This window comes from Monodelphis domestica, chromosome 2 (assembly GCF_027887165.1).
Source record: "Monodelphis domestica isolate mMonDom1 chromosome 2, mMonDom1.pri, whole genome shotgun sequence".
Lineage (NCBI taxonomy): Eukaryota > Metazoa > Chordata > Mammalia > Didelphimorphia > Didelphidae > Monodelphis > Monodelphis domestica.
The window spans coordinates 479,677,752-479,696,286 of record NC_077228.1 but is presented as its reverse complement, the minus strand read 5'-3'; the positions used below and the strand labels follow the sequence as shown (position 1 = coordinate 479,696,286).

Here is an 18,535-nt window from a genome sequence, read left to right as displayed (position 1 = left end):
AGTTATAGGACCAATGAAAATGCCTGACAATACATCTTATCTTAACCATGCACTACAGGTTATTAACTCTTAGCAAATATCACCCAAATGTTTATATGATTGCTTTAACATTCTCTGAGCATGCGGTTCAGTTAATCATGGATGTTAATTAACCGTTGAAAGCCTATAAAACAAACTGTTGAATATCTAAATGAGATCTTTGCTACAGGCTGGGTGTGATGAGACCTCTGACTGTCCTCGCCCACAAATAAGGGCAGATCTTCAGTTCCAGATACTGGCCCAAATATTGTTATTTCTCACGTTGGCACAGAGTGATTAATAAGTGCTTAATTATTTGACTGGCACTTTCCCTGAAGGTACCAGCTCAACCAGTCAGGAAGTTTCTGGGCACTTGGGAACTCAGTGATCTGCCTGCAAAGGAATTGAGCAAAGCAACAAATATTGTTGAAGTCAAGAGATTGGGCACTGAAGCTGCTCATCTCTTGTCCTCCTGCAAGGGGACAGAGGATGCGGGACAGAAGGATGCTGTGGGGAAGGGGAACACAGGGCTGAAGAAAGAGGGAGAAGGATTTACCTGTGAACATTTCCTTTGGCACCTTGAAGGTATCGATGATAGGTGTGGTGATCCCAGCCATGGTCCCGATCATGCTGCCCAGGCCCAAGTTGATCAACATTAGGAAGAACATGACTGACCAGAAGGGAGAGGCTGGGAAGTGGGTCATGGCCTCAGTGAAGGCAATGAAAGCCAGGCCTGTCCCCTGAACAGACTGTCCAAAAGGACATGGAGGAGAAGGAAGATAAACAATTCAATATGCCTGTAATAGGAAAAAGTGAGTAAAACCAAGCCAACCCCTGCTAGCCAGCCACTAGCTGCCAAGCCCTCAGTCATAGAGCTGTGGGTATTCACTGTGCACACGTGGAATCCTAGAATCATAAACTCTTAGATTGGAAAGAGGGCTCTGAGTTCAGCAGGCTGACGACCTCCCACCCAGGTCATGCATCCATTCCATATCCATGAAAGACAGTCCTCTGCCTAAGTCTTTTCAGTGCCTCCTTTATTTCATAGGGTAGCCACCTCCATGACTGGACAGCTCTAACTGTTGCCAAGTTCTTCCTGGCTCTGAGCTGATTCGTCCTGGCAAGTGCTACCCCACTGGTCCCACTTCTGAATCGCAGAACAAAAATCTATTCTCTCTGTCCTATGACCACCCTTTAAGATTTGAAGACAGCTGTTCCCTATGTAAAGATAAGGGGTAAGGGATAGGAAGAATGTAAAGGCTGTCTCGAAGAGGACAGAAGAGAATTGAGCCACAAACCTTGGGAGAAGGTTCTAGAAGGGGGAGCACTGCAGAAGGGGGTTGGGGGAGTTTACTGAGAAAAACAGTCTCTCCTGAACTGCTTTCTCTCTGAGTTGGAAGGGAGAACAGCTACTCCATCAACTCCTGGGGAAAACTAGGAGGTTCTTGGGTTGGGAGGAATATCTGGGAAGAGATTCGTGTTTCTCTGAAGTGCTGGGAACAATTTGGCTGTGACAATTTGGCGAAGGTAAAGCAGAGGGTTTTACATCTAGGACTTTGGGTTTTACCCAGGAAGCCAAGCCCAGGCTTGGGGAAGGACTCAGACCACCTGGGAATTCTGTCTCCTCAGCCTTTTAGAGGCAACCTGGGATATTTAGTTTAGCAAGGTAGTCAGATGGTTTGGGGTTTCGACAGATCAGGGAGCTGTTAAGAAGGGCTTTAGAAGACCAGAAGAGCCTACTCATGAGGGGAGCATAGAAAAGTGGGTGGAGATTGAGCTTTTTAGAGACAGGGACCCAGTAGAGTTTATCTACCTTTTCCCTAACCTCAATAAGTAAAATAAGCTTGGTTTCCTATAGGCTCAAGGGTTTTGTGCTTTACTGGCTCTGGGTAGGTTCCTAATTGGGTTTTCCCCATTACCAAGCTATCTAGATCCTTTCCAATCAATCTTTCTCCTTTGGGAGGTAGTTTTATTTTTTACCTCCTCCTCTAATCCATTCCAATTTCCCCTTTAAAAAACAAACCCTTACCTTCTGTCTTAGAATCAGTCCTGAGTATTGGTTCTAAAGCAATAGAATGGTCAGGGCTAGGCAATTGGGGTTAAGTGACTTGCCCAGGGTCACACAACTAGGAAGTGTCTGAGGTCAAATTATAACCCAGGACCTCCTGTCTCTAAGTTTGGCACTCTATCCACTGAGCTACCTAGCTGCCCCACAGCATCACTTTATGTGCATTCATCCCCTATTATAATGCAAGTTCTATGAGGGCAGATGCTGCCATGTTTTCTTTTATATGTATTCTCCCTGCTTAGTATAGTACCTGGTGCACAGTAAGGGCTTAATAAATGCATTCATATTCTCTCTTTGTGTGTCTCTCTGTCTCTTTATTTCTGTCTCTTAGTCTCCCTCCTTCTCCTTAATGCTTGTTTTAAGATTTAAGATTTCTAGATCCCATCAATATCCTAGTCACATTTCATTCCCATTTCAGACTTTGCTCAAATTCTTCCCACTGAGCATGCTATCCCCTTCTTTCCTCTGGAATGGGTTCCAGATTAGCAATGCAATTCAAGCATTTCTTAAGTGCCTTCAGTCCTCAGAGAGCTTCTACTGATACTCTAAAACCATATTTCTGAGGCAGCTAGGTGGCTTAGTGGATAGAGCACCAGGTATGGAGTTGGTAGGTTCTGGGATTAAATCAAGTCTCAGGAACTTCTTAGCTGTATGACCCTGGACAAGTCACTTAACTTCAATTGCCTAGCCTTTGCTGCTCTTCTGCCTTGGGACCAATAGTTAGTTTTGATTCTAAGACAGAAGCTAGGGGTCTTTTAAAAAAATAAAACAAGACTAGAGTCCTTCAAATGGTGTGATCTCATCATCACAGGCTCCAGGGGAACAATTAAAGCCTAGGTCATACTGCTGACTCATTTAGCTGTGGTCAGCTAAAACCTTCAGGTCCTTTTCTTTTTTAGTACTTTATTTCCTCTCCCCTCCTCCCACTTCCATTAAAAACAATTTTAACATTCCTCCCTCCCTCCTTCAATCCCTTCCACTCTTTCTTTTTTCCTGAGATGATAAGTAATCTCATAGAGCTCTGGGTCCTTTTTGGTCTTTTTTCTTTTCTTTTCAACCCTTACCTTCTATCTTAGAAGCAAAGGTAAGTACTGGTTTCAAGGCAGAAGAGTGGTAAAGGCTAGGCAATTGGGGTTAAGTCACTTGTCCAGGGTCACACAGCTAGAAAATATTTGAGGTCAAATTTGAACCCAGAATCTCCTCTCTCCAGACCTGGCTCTCTACCCACTGAGCCACCTAGATGCCCTCCAGGTCCTTTTCAAATGGAACTACTATCAAGCCATCTCCATGATCCTGCATCATCCTTAGGTCATTGGATTTTTGAACCTAATTGTAGATCTCCCGAGATCTGGGCTTTCCCCCTCTCCAAACCAGCTGGCACAATGAAGTCTGATTATTCTCCCCACCATCTTGCTTTTAATTGCTGCTTGAATGACTGGCTATTGATGGTCTGAGGAATAAAATCCAAACAGCCTTTATCCAAACAGTGCCTTCTGTAGTCTGGCCCCAACCCATCTTGAAAACTCATTTTCCAGCACTGTAGAAGCTCTTGATTTATTTCCGAAAAACTGGTCCATTCGCTGTCCATTTCATTCCCATTCCAGCCTCTGCATATATTCTTCCCACTTAGAATATTTTCCCCTTCTCTCCTCTCTATCTATCCCAATCCTAGTCATCCTTAAGAGCCATTTAAGGTTCTCCCTCCTCTATGGAACCCTCCTCAAGCCCACTAAGCCACAGTGAATTCCACCTCCCAAGAACCACTAGCTTTTGTTGTCTACATAGTTGATGTACAAATAACTAGGTGACAAAATGACTCCAGCCTGATCTGGAGTTAGGGAGACCTGAGTTCAAAAGCTGCCTCAGACACTTACAAGCTGTGTGACCCTGAATGAGGTACATAACTTCTTTCTGCCTCAGTTTCCTTAACTGTAAAAAGGAATCATAATATCACCTACTTCCCAGGATTGTTGCAAGGATAAAATGAGGTATTTGTAAATGAAATATTTGCCTACTGCTTAATAAATGATTATTCCTTTCTCCTTCATGTGGCACAGAATGTCTTTCAGCCCCTCTTACATCTTCCCAGGCATATTTATTTAACTTTTCATTTGTGTGTCCACCCAACAAGATTGAAAGCTTTTTTTTTTTAAATCCCTACTCTCTGTCTTAGTATTAGTTCTAAGACTGAAGGGTAGCAAGAGCTAGACAGTCTGGGTTAAGTAATTTGCCCAGGGTCACACAGCTAGGAAGTGTCTGAGACCACATTTGAACCCAGATCTTCCTGGGTTCTTCCAGACTTCTACTGCTACCTAGCTGTCCCTGATTGTAAGCTTAAGGACCAGAACCTAACCTTTCTTGGATTTTGTGGAGTACTTAGCACATTTATTTTTGGAAATTTGGACCTGTGATTTCATTAACGCCAAGCACTCACCTTATGGAAACAACTTCCATCAAGGCTCAGTAGCAGATTAGTAATACGTCTATAGTTTGAGGTCCTAACAGTTGTCCGAGGCATCGAGAGGTTGCTTGTCCATCCATAACCACACAGCAGTATATATCAGAGGCAGAATTTGAATCCAGGTCTTCATAATTCCACAGTTTATCCCCTATCAGGCATGCTATACCACCTTTCACCTAACACAGAGTAGGTGCTTTATAAATATTTGCTGAATGAATTAATGGTGATATATCCGTCTTGCCTCATTTATTAGCCACAGAGTTCCCTAATGGCAAGGATCCTATCTAATCTCTTCCCTGTACCCCAAACCGTCTACTGCCCCTGACCCTGGACCCTTTTGTCACTGGTGCTGGTCCCTACAAAGGGAGAGCCCTGCCTCCAAACCTTATTGAGTTCATCCTCCAGGAGACAGGGATCCAGACCCAGCTCCTTGAATCGGTCCTCCTTGACGGTCATGATGACCTTGTACATCTCACTGTAGTCGTGGGCAGTCAGGTGGGAGAAATTGACGTGGGGTGGGATGAGATCGTGACTCAGGACGTTGGTGTTCAAGTACCCAAGGATCTTCTCAGCATTCCTGACCGTGGAGAGGTGGGGGGAGGAATGAGGAAGTTACTCAAGGTCAGCACCCCCAGGAGGGCAGTTTCTTTGTACTCCACCCCATATCTTTTACCCAGGCCAATGGAAGGTCTCTGACGTCTCTCCAGTATTCTGAGGGGGAGGGAAAGGGTTCTTCTGTTCCCCTTGCCATAGCCTAAGAGCAGGGGTGACTGTCCCTGGTCTCCTGTCCCAATGGAGGAAGGGAAGGTGGGACAGGGAGAAAGCTATGAGGAGAAGGGGGGGGGTGTCACCTACTCGACCACACACTTCTCATTCATGATGTTGGCCTTGAAGCCCAGCACAGCAAACACTACCAGGGTGGCCAGCACCGAGGTGAAGAAGTTGATGAAGGACACAAGAGCGGCATCAAAGTGGCAGTTGTTATCCTGTTTGTTGTAGCTGGAGAAGGCGATGACACCCCCAAAGCCCAACCCCAAGGCAAAGAAGACCTGGGTGGCTGCCTCTCGCCACACCTGGGGATCCAGCATCTTGTCTAACTGTTGGGTGGTGGACGACAGGGAGTAGGAAGGACGGGAAGAATGGAGATGAGACAAGGGGAAGGAAGAAGGGGGAAGGGGAGAGAATGGTTGTTTGGTTTCTGCTTATCTTCCGTCCCCTAAGCCCAAACCCATATATAGGTGTATATATACACAACCTCCCTCCCCCAGCTTCATCAGGAGTCTCTCCCAGCTTCACCCCTCTTCCACCCCATTCCAAAGCATCACCTTCTTTGCTGACCTACCCAAATCCCTCATGGAGACTTGGGAAACTCCCATATATCATTTGGTATTCCCACAGAACCCAGGAAATCAGGCACCCATCACCATTTCCTCCATCATACCCTTCCCAGTGAGGAGTGGTCCCTGCGTAATAGGCTCATTCCCCAAAGACCTCCCCAGTCCTTACAATGTTGTAACCTTTCACCCTTAACTCATTTAATCTTCATAACAATCTGGTACCTACATTGTTACCTTTATTAATAAAAAATATCTGACCAACACATTCATTGTTTCATTGGTGTTTGTACCCATAACAATGTAGAAGCAGAGAGAAGTTATGGCTTCATCAGGAAAAAAAAATGCTTGGGCAGTCAGGTGGCTCAGTGGATTGTGAGCCAGGACTACAGAAAGAAGTTCCTGGGTTCAAATTTGTACCCTTCCTAGCTGTGTGACCCTGGGTAAGTCACTTCACTCCAATTGGCTAACCCTTAATGCTCTTCTGCCTTGGAACTGATACTTAGTATTCTAAAAAAATTAAGGTAGCTAGGTGGCAAAATGAATAGAGTATTTGGTCTGAAGTCAGGAAGACCTGGATTCAAATCTAACTTTAGATACTTTCTGGCTATGAAACCTTTGGTAAGTCACTTAATCTTATTTGCCTCAGTTTCCTCATCTTTAAAATAAGGATAACAAAAGTGCCTATTTCATAGTTGTGAGAATCAAATGAAATAATAATTGTGAAATATTTGGCATAATGTCTATAATAGGTGTCATAAAATGCTAATCATTATTCCTAGTTACTGGTGGTCTCCAATGAATTAATTAATTATTTTGTTCTTACCTTTCATCTTAGAATCAATATTGTGTATTGGTTCCAAGGCAGAAGAGTAGTACGGGCTAGGCAATGGGGGTTAAGTGACTTTTCCAGGGTCACACAACTGGGAAGTGTCTGAGGCCAGATTTGAACCTAGGACCTCCCTCTCTAGACCTGAGTCTCAATCCACTGAGCTACCCAGCTGCTCCACTGGTGGTCTTCAAGTTGAGAGATGAGTACCCATCAGAAGGGATGCCAGTTCAGATTCAGGCTGGACTTAATGACCTTAAAAGTACCTCCCAGTTGCAAACTTTTATGATTCTCAGAATCTGTGGGGTTTGATTCTTATCTTTCTAACAGCTATGAGTAGAAGAGGAATAGAAAGGCTGGGGAACAGAGAAGGGAGGAGACCTCCATGGAGGTAATAAGAGGTAGGTGCCTATATTGATTCTGTCCTTAATTAGCTGTGTGACAAATTGTTTAGCCCAACTCTCAGTAATAATCACCCTTTGTCCTATCTACTTCATAAGGTAGATATGAGAACCAAAAGAGATAAGCGATGTAAAAATGCTTTGCAAAGTGAAAAAATGTCTCTGAAACACATGGGAGTTCTTATAGGGATGTGTTGGAGTTGGCTTGAATCAAAGTCAATTGCTAAATTTTCTATGTGGAGCAGTGGGAATCAGCCAATGCTACAAATCGAGGATTTATTTATTGTTAGGTTGATTGTCTAGATCTAGAAAGTGATGGAGAAAAACGTTAATAATGCAGATTCATCTCAAAAGCATGTCTTGTAAATTTATTTTCAGGGATCTGGTTGTTAAAAATTTACCAGCATATCCTTAGTTATTAGTCTTAATAAAGCAATAGTCCTAGCTGTGTGACCCTGGGCAAGTCACTTAACCCCCATTGCTCAGTACTTTACTAGACTTCTGCCTTGGAACCAATATTTAGTACTGATTCTAAGCTGGAAGTGAAGGCTTTTAAAAATATCAATAAATGAACAGTTAGAAGATTGCGCTGCAAACTGAGATTCCTGGTGGAGATGTTCTATTGAGAGCTTCCTGATTATAAGGTAGGTGATTAATTTCTATTACCCTATGGGTACCCAGTGATATGTTTCATTAGGTGTGTGACTGCCAAATCCCCCAATCAACAGGAATGCCCTAAGCTTTACCTTTGGAGTAAACATGTGCAGGATTCCATCCACAGCTCCCCGCAGCAACAGCCCCCGGACCAGGAAGCAGGCCAGCACCACATAGGGGAAAAGGGAGCTGAAATACATCACCTGGAGAGAAGACAAGGAGATGCCCTAGGGACAGGTCTGTGTGCCTGCTGGTAGCTGCCCTTCATCCCTTACAGCTTAAAATCTTATGATCCTGTAATCCTCCCACCTGCTCCCCAGGCTGATGGGTGAGGACAGGACAGCATCACAAGACAGGAAGCCCCCTCAGAGGTCTACAACAATGGGCACCTCCCTGGGGCATCAGAGCTCCTTGGCATAGTGCCAGGGGACATTGGCAGTGCCCACTATATGCCAGCTATGCCCATATTCCACCCCAGCTTTGGCTGGCTTGCCCAGAAAGTTCCCAAGGGGTGAAGTGATAGAGATTTCATGTGGGCATGAGCTTAGGGCCTCCAGGTAGCTTATAAAGCAATCACTCAGAGGGCAGCTAGGTGGCTCAGTGGACAGAGGGTTCAAATCTGGCCTCAGATATTTCCCAGCTGTGTGACCCTGGGCAAATCACTTAACCCTCACTGCCTAGACCTTACTGCTCTTCTGCCTTGGAGCCACCATCTAGTATTGAGTCTAAGATGGAAGGGAATAGTTTATTTTTTTTAAAGCAATCACTGAGTTACATTATTCATCTGGGCTTCTGAGGGTGACAATGTGGGCACAATGCACTCATTTACCCCCACAAAGTTGTTGTGAAGCTTGAATTAGATTGCATAAATGCTTCATATAACTGAAAAGGCTGCAGAAATGTTAACGAATATATTCAGCAAGTTAGCGGATTTAGCGCTGGTTAAAGAGAATCTGGCCTCCAAAACCAAAGGGTTTTCAAAATGTACTTGTGCCATGCAGAAGCTGGACGCCTCTATGGCTTCATCAGCTCAGCTCAGCTCGTTTAAGCAGGACCTACTGATTTTCTAACTAGAAAAGTTGGGCAGGGGAGACCTTTTGTGAAGTTTTTGTTTGGGAGTTTGAAGGCAAAGAATCTAGCCTGAGATCCGAGAGTTAATCTTTTTAACTTAGGAAGACACATAAGTTCAGTAAAGTCTCGAACACTCTATCTCTACTTTCATTCCATCTTACTGATCATTTTTATAATTTGGGCAGCTAGGTGGTTCAGTGGATAGAGTGCTGGGTCTGGAGTCAGAAGACTGATCTTTCTTGAGTTCAAATTAGGTCTCAGACAGTTAACTAGCTGTGTGACCTTGGGCAAGTCACTTATCCTTGTTTGCCTCAGTTTCCTCATCTGCAAAGTGAGCTGGAGAAGGAAATGGCAAACCTCTCCAGGATCCTTGCCAAGAAAACTCCAGATTGGGTCAGAAAGAGTCAAATATGACTGAATGACAACAACAACAAAGGATAATTTTAGGAATAGGGCTGTCTTATGGAAGAGGGAGAAAATAAATTTGTTTTTCATGATCCTACAGAGTTGGACTAGGAGTAGTGGGAGTTTCAGAGGGGCAGATTTTGCCATGATATAAGGAAAAATGTATAAAACAGAGTAGAACACACTGCCTTAGGAGAGAGGGATTTCCGCCAACCAAAGGTCTTTACATGAAAGTTGTTCAACCATGCGTTGGGAATACTGTAGGAGAAATTCTGATGGAGGCGCAAGTTGGACTGGGTGATCCCTGAGGTCTCTACCAGCTCTGGGGCCACATATGGGTAATTCTGAGCTCCTAGCTCTCAAAACTAGAGGCCATGGGGGCATTTGGTGGCTTAGTGGATTGAGAGGCAGACCTAGAGGCAAGAAGTCCTGGGTTCAAATCTGACCTCAGATATTTCCTAGTGGTGTGATCCTGGGGAAGTCACTTAAAATTCATTGCCTAGCCTTACAGCTCATCTGCCTTAGAACCAAATACATAGTATTGACTCTTAGAAGGAAGGTAAGGGTTTACTAAAATCAGTATTATTGTGAACATAATTTTGACCTGAAGGACAGCTTGAGAGCAATTGGCTCTTTGACACTGGTTCACCAGCTATTTATAAAGCCATGGCATGGAAGTTTGCTCATTGAAATTTTGATGACTCCTTACCCCATCAGGCAGCATCTCTGGCCATGGAATTATTCATTATGCACCCATCAAGAATAACAGTAGCTTATGTTTCTAGATCACTTGAATGTTTATGTCTTTGCTTCACAACCTGTGAGGCAGGTACTATGATATTATTATTCCCACTTCACATATGGGTAAATTGAGACCCCATAAAGGCACAGATAAAGGCAAACAGTGAATTAGTGCAGATTGCAGATGAAAACCCAGAGCATATCATTTCCCAGTTGATGTCCATGTCCCCTGACGCCTGCTACCCTTTACCCTTCCCACCTTTGAAGCCCTCTGCTCCTTACCTTCCCAGAAGACTGAATGCCCTTGACCACAGCCATACCCACAATGCTCCAAGCCACAAGGAGGCACAGGGTCATCTTCCAATTAAGCCCCCCACTCTCTGAGATGGAGTTGGAGATATCCAGAGCCTCTCGGTACCAGAAGTAGGTGGTAGCTGAACTCTTATCACACTCTTCTTCTACCACTGAAACCAAGTTCAAAGTCATGGAGTCCCAGTGCTTGAGGGGTACCAGCAGGTACCCTACATATGCCCACCCACCCAACGTCACCCTGTGGGGTGCAACAAAGAGCATCCTTCCGAATCATCAGGGAACAGATAGAGAAAATATCATTCTGAGTTAACCAAGTTGTCAGAGGTAAGTGATATGTTGGGTGCCAGGCACTCCTGGATTCCCATTAGATCCTAGAGAGTGCTAGAACATTCTGGTCTAATTAAATTCTTGCTTCACATCATCTTCCTGACATTGACATTACTGGCTCAATCTCTTTTGGAGAAGAACCCAAGTTAAAGGGCTCAGTTCTTAGCTCAGCTCTTCTACTAGCCAGGTTATAGCCTTCTGGGAGGCAGGATGAGGAATTCAAAAGATCACTAGATTTAGAGTTAATGGACCTATGTTCCAGTCACATCTCTGTTACTACAAGTGTGGCCTTGGGCTAATTAATTACACTCTCTGAGTCTCAGTTTCTTCATTAATAAAATGAAGGGTTAGACTGGATGGCTCCAGCTCTAAATTTATGATGCTATGATGATCTTGGCCAAAACAAGGGAAGGGAAGCTAGGTGGCACAGTGGATAGAGAACTAGACCTGGAATTAGGAAGATCTGAGTTCAAATTTGGTCTCAGACACTATCTGCAGAACCTTGAGCAAGTCACTTAATCTCTCTTTGCTCAGTTTTCTGAGGATAGGAATAATAATAGATCTGTACCTTGCAGGGTTGTTGTAAGGATCAAATGAGATAATGATTGTCAAGTGCTAAGCTGTACAGGGTCTGGTACCTAGTAGGTGTTAGCTGTTAGCTGTTAAATCACTTTTCCCTTCTGGGTCTATTTTTTTCAGTGTGGTATCTGGGTTAGAGAGTTAGCCTGGAACCCAGGCAGACTCTACTGTCTGTGGGACTGTGGACAAGTTAGACAATAAACTCCTCAGTGTTCTCATCAACTGTCTGAGACCATAAAGTGTACAGACAATGCCACCTTGCACCGATAAAGGGAGATTCTTTACCTGGGAATTTTTTATCTCCCAGAAGTCAAAAGTCCTGGTCCTATCCCTCTCCCTAAAATGGGAGCAATAATCCCAAGCACTATGAGGACTAAATGGGACAACAGATATTAAGGTGGAAGAGAAGCCTGAGGTGGTGGATGGTAAGAAAAAGAATTCTAATTAGCTAACATTGACTTTCCCCTTTGCTTTCCCATTAAGTGTCTTGCTGATTTTCTCTATTTTACAGATAGGAAATTGAGTCTCAGAGAAGTTAGTGTAACTTTGAAAGGGGAATTTGTTCTATTGATAGAGGTGAGGAATGAGACTCCCTATTTCCAATCTCCAACCTGTTCTCTGTGCATTTTAAATGGATCTGAATCCTGGGAGACTCCATCTCCCAGGACTCGCTACCCCAACTTCCTCAGACTCATCCCACTTCCTTTGTGGGAGGGGTCTGAGAAAGTATAAAAGAAGAGAAGCTTGGGTTTTGGCGCCCTTTTTCCAGAGAAGGGCCTTTTCCTGAGAAAGAGCCTTTGGTTCCTGCATAGCTGCCGGAGATCAAATTTTCTCTAGCTTTCCCAAACCTTTCTTTTCCTGGCCCAAATAAGCCTATCTAACTACCCCTAGAGTCTGGCTTGATTTAATTTAATTCCCTAGCCTAGTTATAGTTATCAAAAAACCAACCTGGTCAATTTCCATAGCCGACCTGGGGTGATCCAGCTATCTTCCTTCCCCTCCTTCCCCTACCTTTCCCTCCATTTTCCCAATCAACATCCCTTAGTTTACAAAGAACTCTTGCTCTTCAAGGAAGGGTAATTCCATTCCCCAGAATGGCCAAATTTGGCCATTTGGTGGCTGACGGGCAAGGATGCCAGGTCAGGCTCAGTGTACCAACAGGACCATGGCTTTTATCTCCATGTCCCTCGGTCTAGGCTACTAGAGACATACCTGCTGTAGTTCCATTCCTAATAATAGGGCACTCACTCCAGGGCAATGGATACTGGAAGGATTTGAAGAAATAAAATATACTCCAGCCGATGATCACATTGTAATACAACCCAACAAAGAGGCAGACCTAGAGAAAAACAGTTGGAGAGACCTGTAAAGACAGACCCTGTCCAGAGAGCTCCCACTGGGGAGAGAGACTGTCCCCCGAATTAGTCCCTGTCCTGACCTCTTTGATACCACCTGTCACATCTCTCGTGGATCTTTCAGGAACAGCAACATCATCCCCACTTCACAGTGGAGAAAACAGAGGCCCCCAAAAAGCTTGGCTAAGGGCCCAAACCTTGAATGAAAAGCAAATAATCTGAAATCATAAAATCTGTCTGTTGTGGATTTATTCGATCTTATCTTAACTGGACTAACCTCAGCAAGATAATTCTTTGGCTCTTTCCTAATTGGTTTCCTGTTTTGTTCCTCATGGAAAGCTGTTCTAAATCTTCTCTTTTACCCTCAAGTCTTCCATCCATCCTCTCGGCCAAGAATCTCATTTCACATTGTACTGAGATAATTAAGAGCAGCTGCCACAAACGCCTTTTTCCCCCTTCTCTAACATCTCAAACCCTTTGACCTCAGCCACTATTTGTAACTCTTTTAACTCTGGGCTTTGCCAAGGCCAACCCCACTCCCTGTTCTTTTGATCCCATCCCCTGCCCTTTTCTCCTACAGATAACCCCCACAATCATCTCTTTTCTCCCTAATCTTCAGGCTGTCAAAATTTACTGGTTTCTTTCCTCCTGATTGACAATGTCCCCACATTCCCCCTATCTTTAAAAAAAAAAAAAAGAACCCTCACGAGAACCTATTATACCTTTGAGAGGGTAGATAGATGACAGATGGCTCAATGAATAGAGTGCTGGGACTGGAGTTAAGAAGACTTGAGTTCAAGTCTGGTGCCAAACATTATAAATTCAGAATTGTAAAACAGGGATTATTTTAGCTCTTACCTCCCAGGATTCTTGTGAAGATAAAGTGATATATTTGTGAAGCACTTAGTATAGTGCTTGCCTGACACATAGTAGGCACTTCACAAATATTTATTTCCTTTCTCTCTCCTTACCCTCAAGCCTTTGTCTTCTATCTTGCTTCCTTTTCTCAGCTCTACTCCTTAAAAAAAGACTTTTATATCCATTGCCTTCTATTCTACTCTCCCTTGACCTTCTGCAATCTGGCTTCTAGACTCATCACCCAATTGAAATTTCTCCCTCTGAAATTACCAAAAATCTGAGCCTCAGTTTCTTCATTAATAACATGAAGGGTTAGACTAGATGGCCCCAGCTCTAAATTTATGATGCTATGATGACCTTGGACACAACAAAGGAAGGGCAGCTAGGTGGCACAGTGGATAGAGAACTAGACCTGGAATTAGGAAGATCTGAGTTCAAATTTGCTCTCAGACACTTATGTCTGCCATAGATATGATGGCCTTCTCTCAGCTTTCATCCTTTTTCACAACTCTTCAGTCTCTGACCCTGTTGATCATCCTCTTATTCTGGAAACCCTCTCCTCTTGAGGTTTTTATGAAATTACCATCTCCTGAATCTCATCCTACCTGTCTGACCCCTCCTCAATCTCCTTTTTCCAGGGTCTTTTCTCCCCTTTTTTTTGATAGGGCTGGGTCTTTTTCCAGGTCACACTCATTAACTGTGGCTATCTCCCAACACTTTGGCTTGGGCCCTCTTCTTTATTCCCTTTTATTGTTGTTCAATCATTTTGGTCACCAGGGACCTCATTTGGGGTTTTGTTGGCAAAAATACTGTAGTGGTTAGCCATTTCCTATTCCAGTTAATTTTACAGATGAGGAAACTGAGACAAACGGGGTTACGTGGCACACCCAGGGTCACATGGCACACCCAGGGTCACAGAGCTAATAAGTACCTAAGGCCAGATTTGAACTCAGGAAGATGAGTCTTCCTGACTCAAGGCCCAGAGTTCTATCCACTCTGCCACCTAGCTGCCACCCTTCCTTCTACATTATCATAATTGGTAACTGTATCCATTCCCATGAGTTTTAACATATCATCTCAATGCAAATAATTCACAGATCTAGAGATCCAGCCCTAATTTATCTCCCCTCCAGATTTGAGTCACTGAATATCTGAACTGGAAGGCTCATGGCCACCTCAATCTCAACAGGTCCAACAAAACTCAGTCTTTGCCCCAAACTCTTCCCTCTTTCCAAGTTTCCTATTTTCATCACAGGTATGTATAATTGAAAATCTGTTACCCTAAAAAAGAACTACATTTCCCGGGAGCCCACTGACTTCCTGTCTTTATCCCCTAGACAGGGGATATTAGGCAGGGATGTAAAGGGTCCCACCCTCTTTGGCATAATGACAGCAAGCATGGTGGTGGTAAGGCGGGCATTTGAACTGGCTGATCAGCCATGGGCATGAAGTCTTTTTTATTTGTTACCTTTTTATTCCTTTATTTCTAATGATCACTAACAAATCTCCTAAAATATATTTTATTATTTGAGATTTAATTTTAATTTTTACAGGTCTACTCTCCTCTGTTACCCAAATTTATAAACTCTGTGTTATCCTTGACTACTCATTCCATATATCCAATCTGTTGTCAAATCTATTTACTTTTACTTACATATGTCCCCTTGTCTTCAATTCACTCCACCACTATCTTTGCACCAGCCCTCATCATCTCTCACCAGGATTATTGCAATAGCCTTCTGGGACCCTGCTCCAATCCATCAGTTACCAAAGTCATCTTCCTGAAGTGCCAGCTGGCTATGTCACCCCAATATCCAATAAATTCCACTGGCTCCCTAGTAATTTCACAATCCTATGTAAAATCCTGTTGCATCCTCTATAATCTACTTAACCTCCTCCTGCCTTTATAGTCTTACACTTTCCTGCCCTCTTCATTCTCAATAATCCAGCTAAACTGGCCTCCTTCCTGTTCCTCCCAAATAGCATTCCATCTCCCAACTTGGTACACTTGTGATGCCTGCAATCCTTTCCCTCCTCAATTCTTCCTTCTACCTCTTCTGGCTTCCTTTAAGACTCAGTTCAAGAGCAACCAGGTAGCTCAGAGGATGGAGAGCCAGGCCTGGAGTTGGGAGGACCTAGGTCCAAATCTGGCCTCAGATACTTCCTAGCTGTGTGACCTTGGATAAGTCATAATACCAATTGCCTAGCCCTTACCATTCTTCTGCCTTGGAATCGATAGTATGAATTCTAAGAAGGTAAGGGTTAAAAAAAAGACTCAGTTCATATCCCACTATCTTCTATAGGAAGCTTTTTCCAAGTTCTTCCCTTCCCTTAGTCTAGTGCCTTCCCCATTAAGGGAATCCTCTGCTACTCTGTTCACATCCTGAATATATCTATTCATGTCGTGCATATCTCTATTTATGTCTCCCCTGAATGTAAGCTTGTTGGGGTCAGGGATTTTTTTTTCCTTTTTCTTTGTATCCCTAGTCCTTAGCCCAATGCCTGGCACATACATGATTAATAAACACTTGTTGGTTGATCAGTTGATAGGCTCCATCTTTCTTGTGAGTTGATCTACACCATGTAGAACTCCCTGTCTCTTTCTGCTTCACAGAACTATTCTGAGACGCCCACTAAGCCCCTGTAAACCAAATGAAGGAGGCCTCTAGTTTCTCCACGCATGTGTGGATGACTGATGAACCTTGGAGGCTGAATGACTAATCCAACCTCTCTAACTTTGCCCACTCCTCCAAGTAAAAACAGCAGATTTCTTTTTTACCAAGGGAAGCAAAGAAATAATGATCCGGGTATGCCATGCTCCCCTAGATTCCTGGAAAATATATCCATTTTTTCAGGATGGGGAAGAAAGATCTAGCTGAGGGGGGAGTCAGATGGCTCAGTGGATTAAAAGCCAGGTCTAGAGACAGGAAGTACTGAGTTCAAATCTGATCTCAGATATTTCCTAGCTCTGTGATCCTGGGCAGGTCATCTGACCCCCTTTGTCCAGCCCTTCCTGCTCTTCTGCCTTGGAACCAATGCACCATATTGATTCTAAGACAAAATATAATTGTTTTTAAAAATAAAAAAGATCTAGCTGAGTGGTCGGCCAGCTAGACTCAGTCTTCTTATTCCGCTCCCAGTCCTCTGGCACAAGAACCTTGATATAACCTCTCTGGACTCCAAAGGCTGCTCTTTTTCTGTCTGAGCTCAGGGGATGGCCTTGGTCACATCCTCCTCCCTTCCCACTCATCCTCATTGTTCTCTTCTCTATCTTCTCCCCACTTCCAACTCACAATGCAACTGGAGAAGCCAATGCCACCCAGACGGGGGCACACATAGTGCCACACTCCAATGCTGCCCCTGCGTATCCTTTGGCCCACAGCCAGTTCTAAGAAGAAGAGCGGGATTCCAATGATGATTAGCAGCACCAAGTAGGGCACGAGGTAGGCACCTGCGAGGAGAGAGAAGAGAAATCAGGGAGTTTGGGTTAATATGGCAAAGGTGGGTTAAGGTAGAGAGGGTGCTAGGTAGAGGAGATAAAGAGAAACCAGCAACTCCACTCCCAGAGATTCATTGGATTCCCTGACTTTTCTAGAATCCATTGATTCTTTCTTCTACCTACCATTACAATCCTGCTCCCTTTGGTTCATTAACTTTGGCCAGAGAGATAGTGATAGAAATGTAGGCTTAGAAAGGCAACAGATGCAGCCAAAAGCCCTACCAAGAGCCTCATTAGGCTCTGAGGCTTTGTGGTGATTGTTGCTCAGTTGTGTCTGACTCTTCATGACCTCATTTAGGGTTTTCTTGGCAAAGTTACTGGAGTGGTTTGCCATTTTCTTCTCCAGCTCATTTTACAGATGAGGAAACTGAGGCAAACAAGGATAAGTGACTTGCCCAGGATCACATAGGTAGGAAGAGTCTGAGGCTGAATTTGAACCCAGGGAAATGAGTCTTCCTGACTCCAGCCCTGGTGCTCTTTCCACTGTGCTGCCTCACTGCCCCAGGTCTTGTGAAGCAGCTTATAAATGTAAAAGGAGTCTAGAATTCTGGGCTGGCACATTCAAAAACTGGTACTTATACCCTGGTGGGAGAACCAGACATATTGATAGGCTAGCTAGCAATAGGCTAGGCAGCAGGAGAGTTAGGCGAGAGCTCATTCTAACCAAGCAATGAAGCTTCAAAGAGTCTGTTTCCCCGGGTGCATTTCTCTGTGGCTATATTTAGGTTCTCCGAGCTGGGTGCATCCCTGTACATACTGGGCTGTACTGTACTGGCCCCTCTTTTTGGTCTCAGATAAAGGATGGATCAAATGGCTGGGCAGGGAGGACTTTATCTCCCAAGATCACGATGCCATCTTCTCGATTCCTTGGGGGCATGCCCATGTTTACAGACTGTGGAAACTTGGCAGTCAGTGGACCTGGGGCCACAACATCTAAACTGTAAAATGCTTCCTCCTCCAAGGAAACTCCCTGAATTCATGTGCATCTCAACAAGGCAAGGGCTCCGAATTCCTTTCACAGGCCAACCCCAACATGGTGCACAGCCAGCACTGATGTAGTAGTAGTAGTAGTAGTAGTAGTAGTAGTAGTAGTAGTAGTAGTAGTAGTAGTAGTAACAATGATAACTAGCATTTATTTAGGTTTTCAAGATGCTTTACAAAACTTAGTTCATTTAATGCTCACAATAATCCAGAAAGATAGGAGCTATTTTTATCCCCACTTTACCGAAGAGGGAAACTGAGGCACATTTAGATTAAATGACTTGCCTAGGGTCACATAATTAGTCAATGACTTAAGCCAGATCCCTGACTCTAAAGCTAATATTTTATCCACTGCATCATCCATCTGCCTAATAGGGACCAAAGCCCTAAACTTGGAGTGAGAAAATGTGGTTTTCAATCCCAATTCTGTCATTTATTAGTCATAAGACCTTGGACAAGATATTTATACTTTTTCTCTTTAAAAAAAATTACCTTCTGTCTTACTATGAAAGAACAGTAAGGGCTAGGCAACTGAGCTTAAGTGACTTGTCTAGAGTCACATAGCTGAGAAGAGTCTGAGAACAGATTTGAGTTCAGGTCCTCCCAACTCCATACCTGACATTCTATGTACAGAGTCACCTG

At 43.9% G+C, this 18,535-nt stretch overlaps 1 protein-coding gene across 1 annotated transcript in view; it reads right to left on the bottom strand.

Annotated features, from left to right (window-relative positions):
• The window catches only part of SLC6A17 (solute carrier family 6 member 17), a 72,292-nt gene that overhangs the window by 17,305 nt on the left and 36,452 nt on the right, over window positions 1-18,535 (bottom strand). The window contains exons 3-9 of the mRNA XM_001372607.4: window positions 16,707-16,864; window positions 12,413-12,539; window positions 10,265-10,446; window positions 7,858-7,968; window positions 5,403-5,644; window positions 4,932-5,124; window positions 575-767 (exon numbers count right to left, since the gene is read on the bottom strand). Coding sequence (XP_001372644.1) covers window positions 575-767; window positions 4,932-5,124; window positions 5,403-5,644; window positions 7,858-7,968; window positions 10,265-10,446; window positions 12,413-12,539; window positions 16,707-16,864 — 1,206 coding nt within the window. The remainder of the gene's footprint in view (window positions 1-574; window positions 768-4,931; window positions 5,125-5,402; window positions 5,645-7,857; window positions 7,969-10,264; window positions 10,447-12,412; window positions 12,540-16,706; window positions 16,865-18,535) is intronic.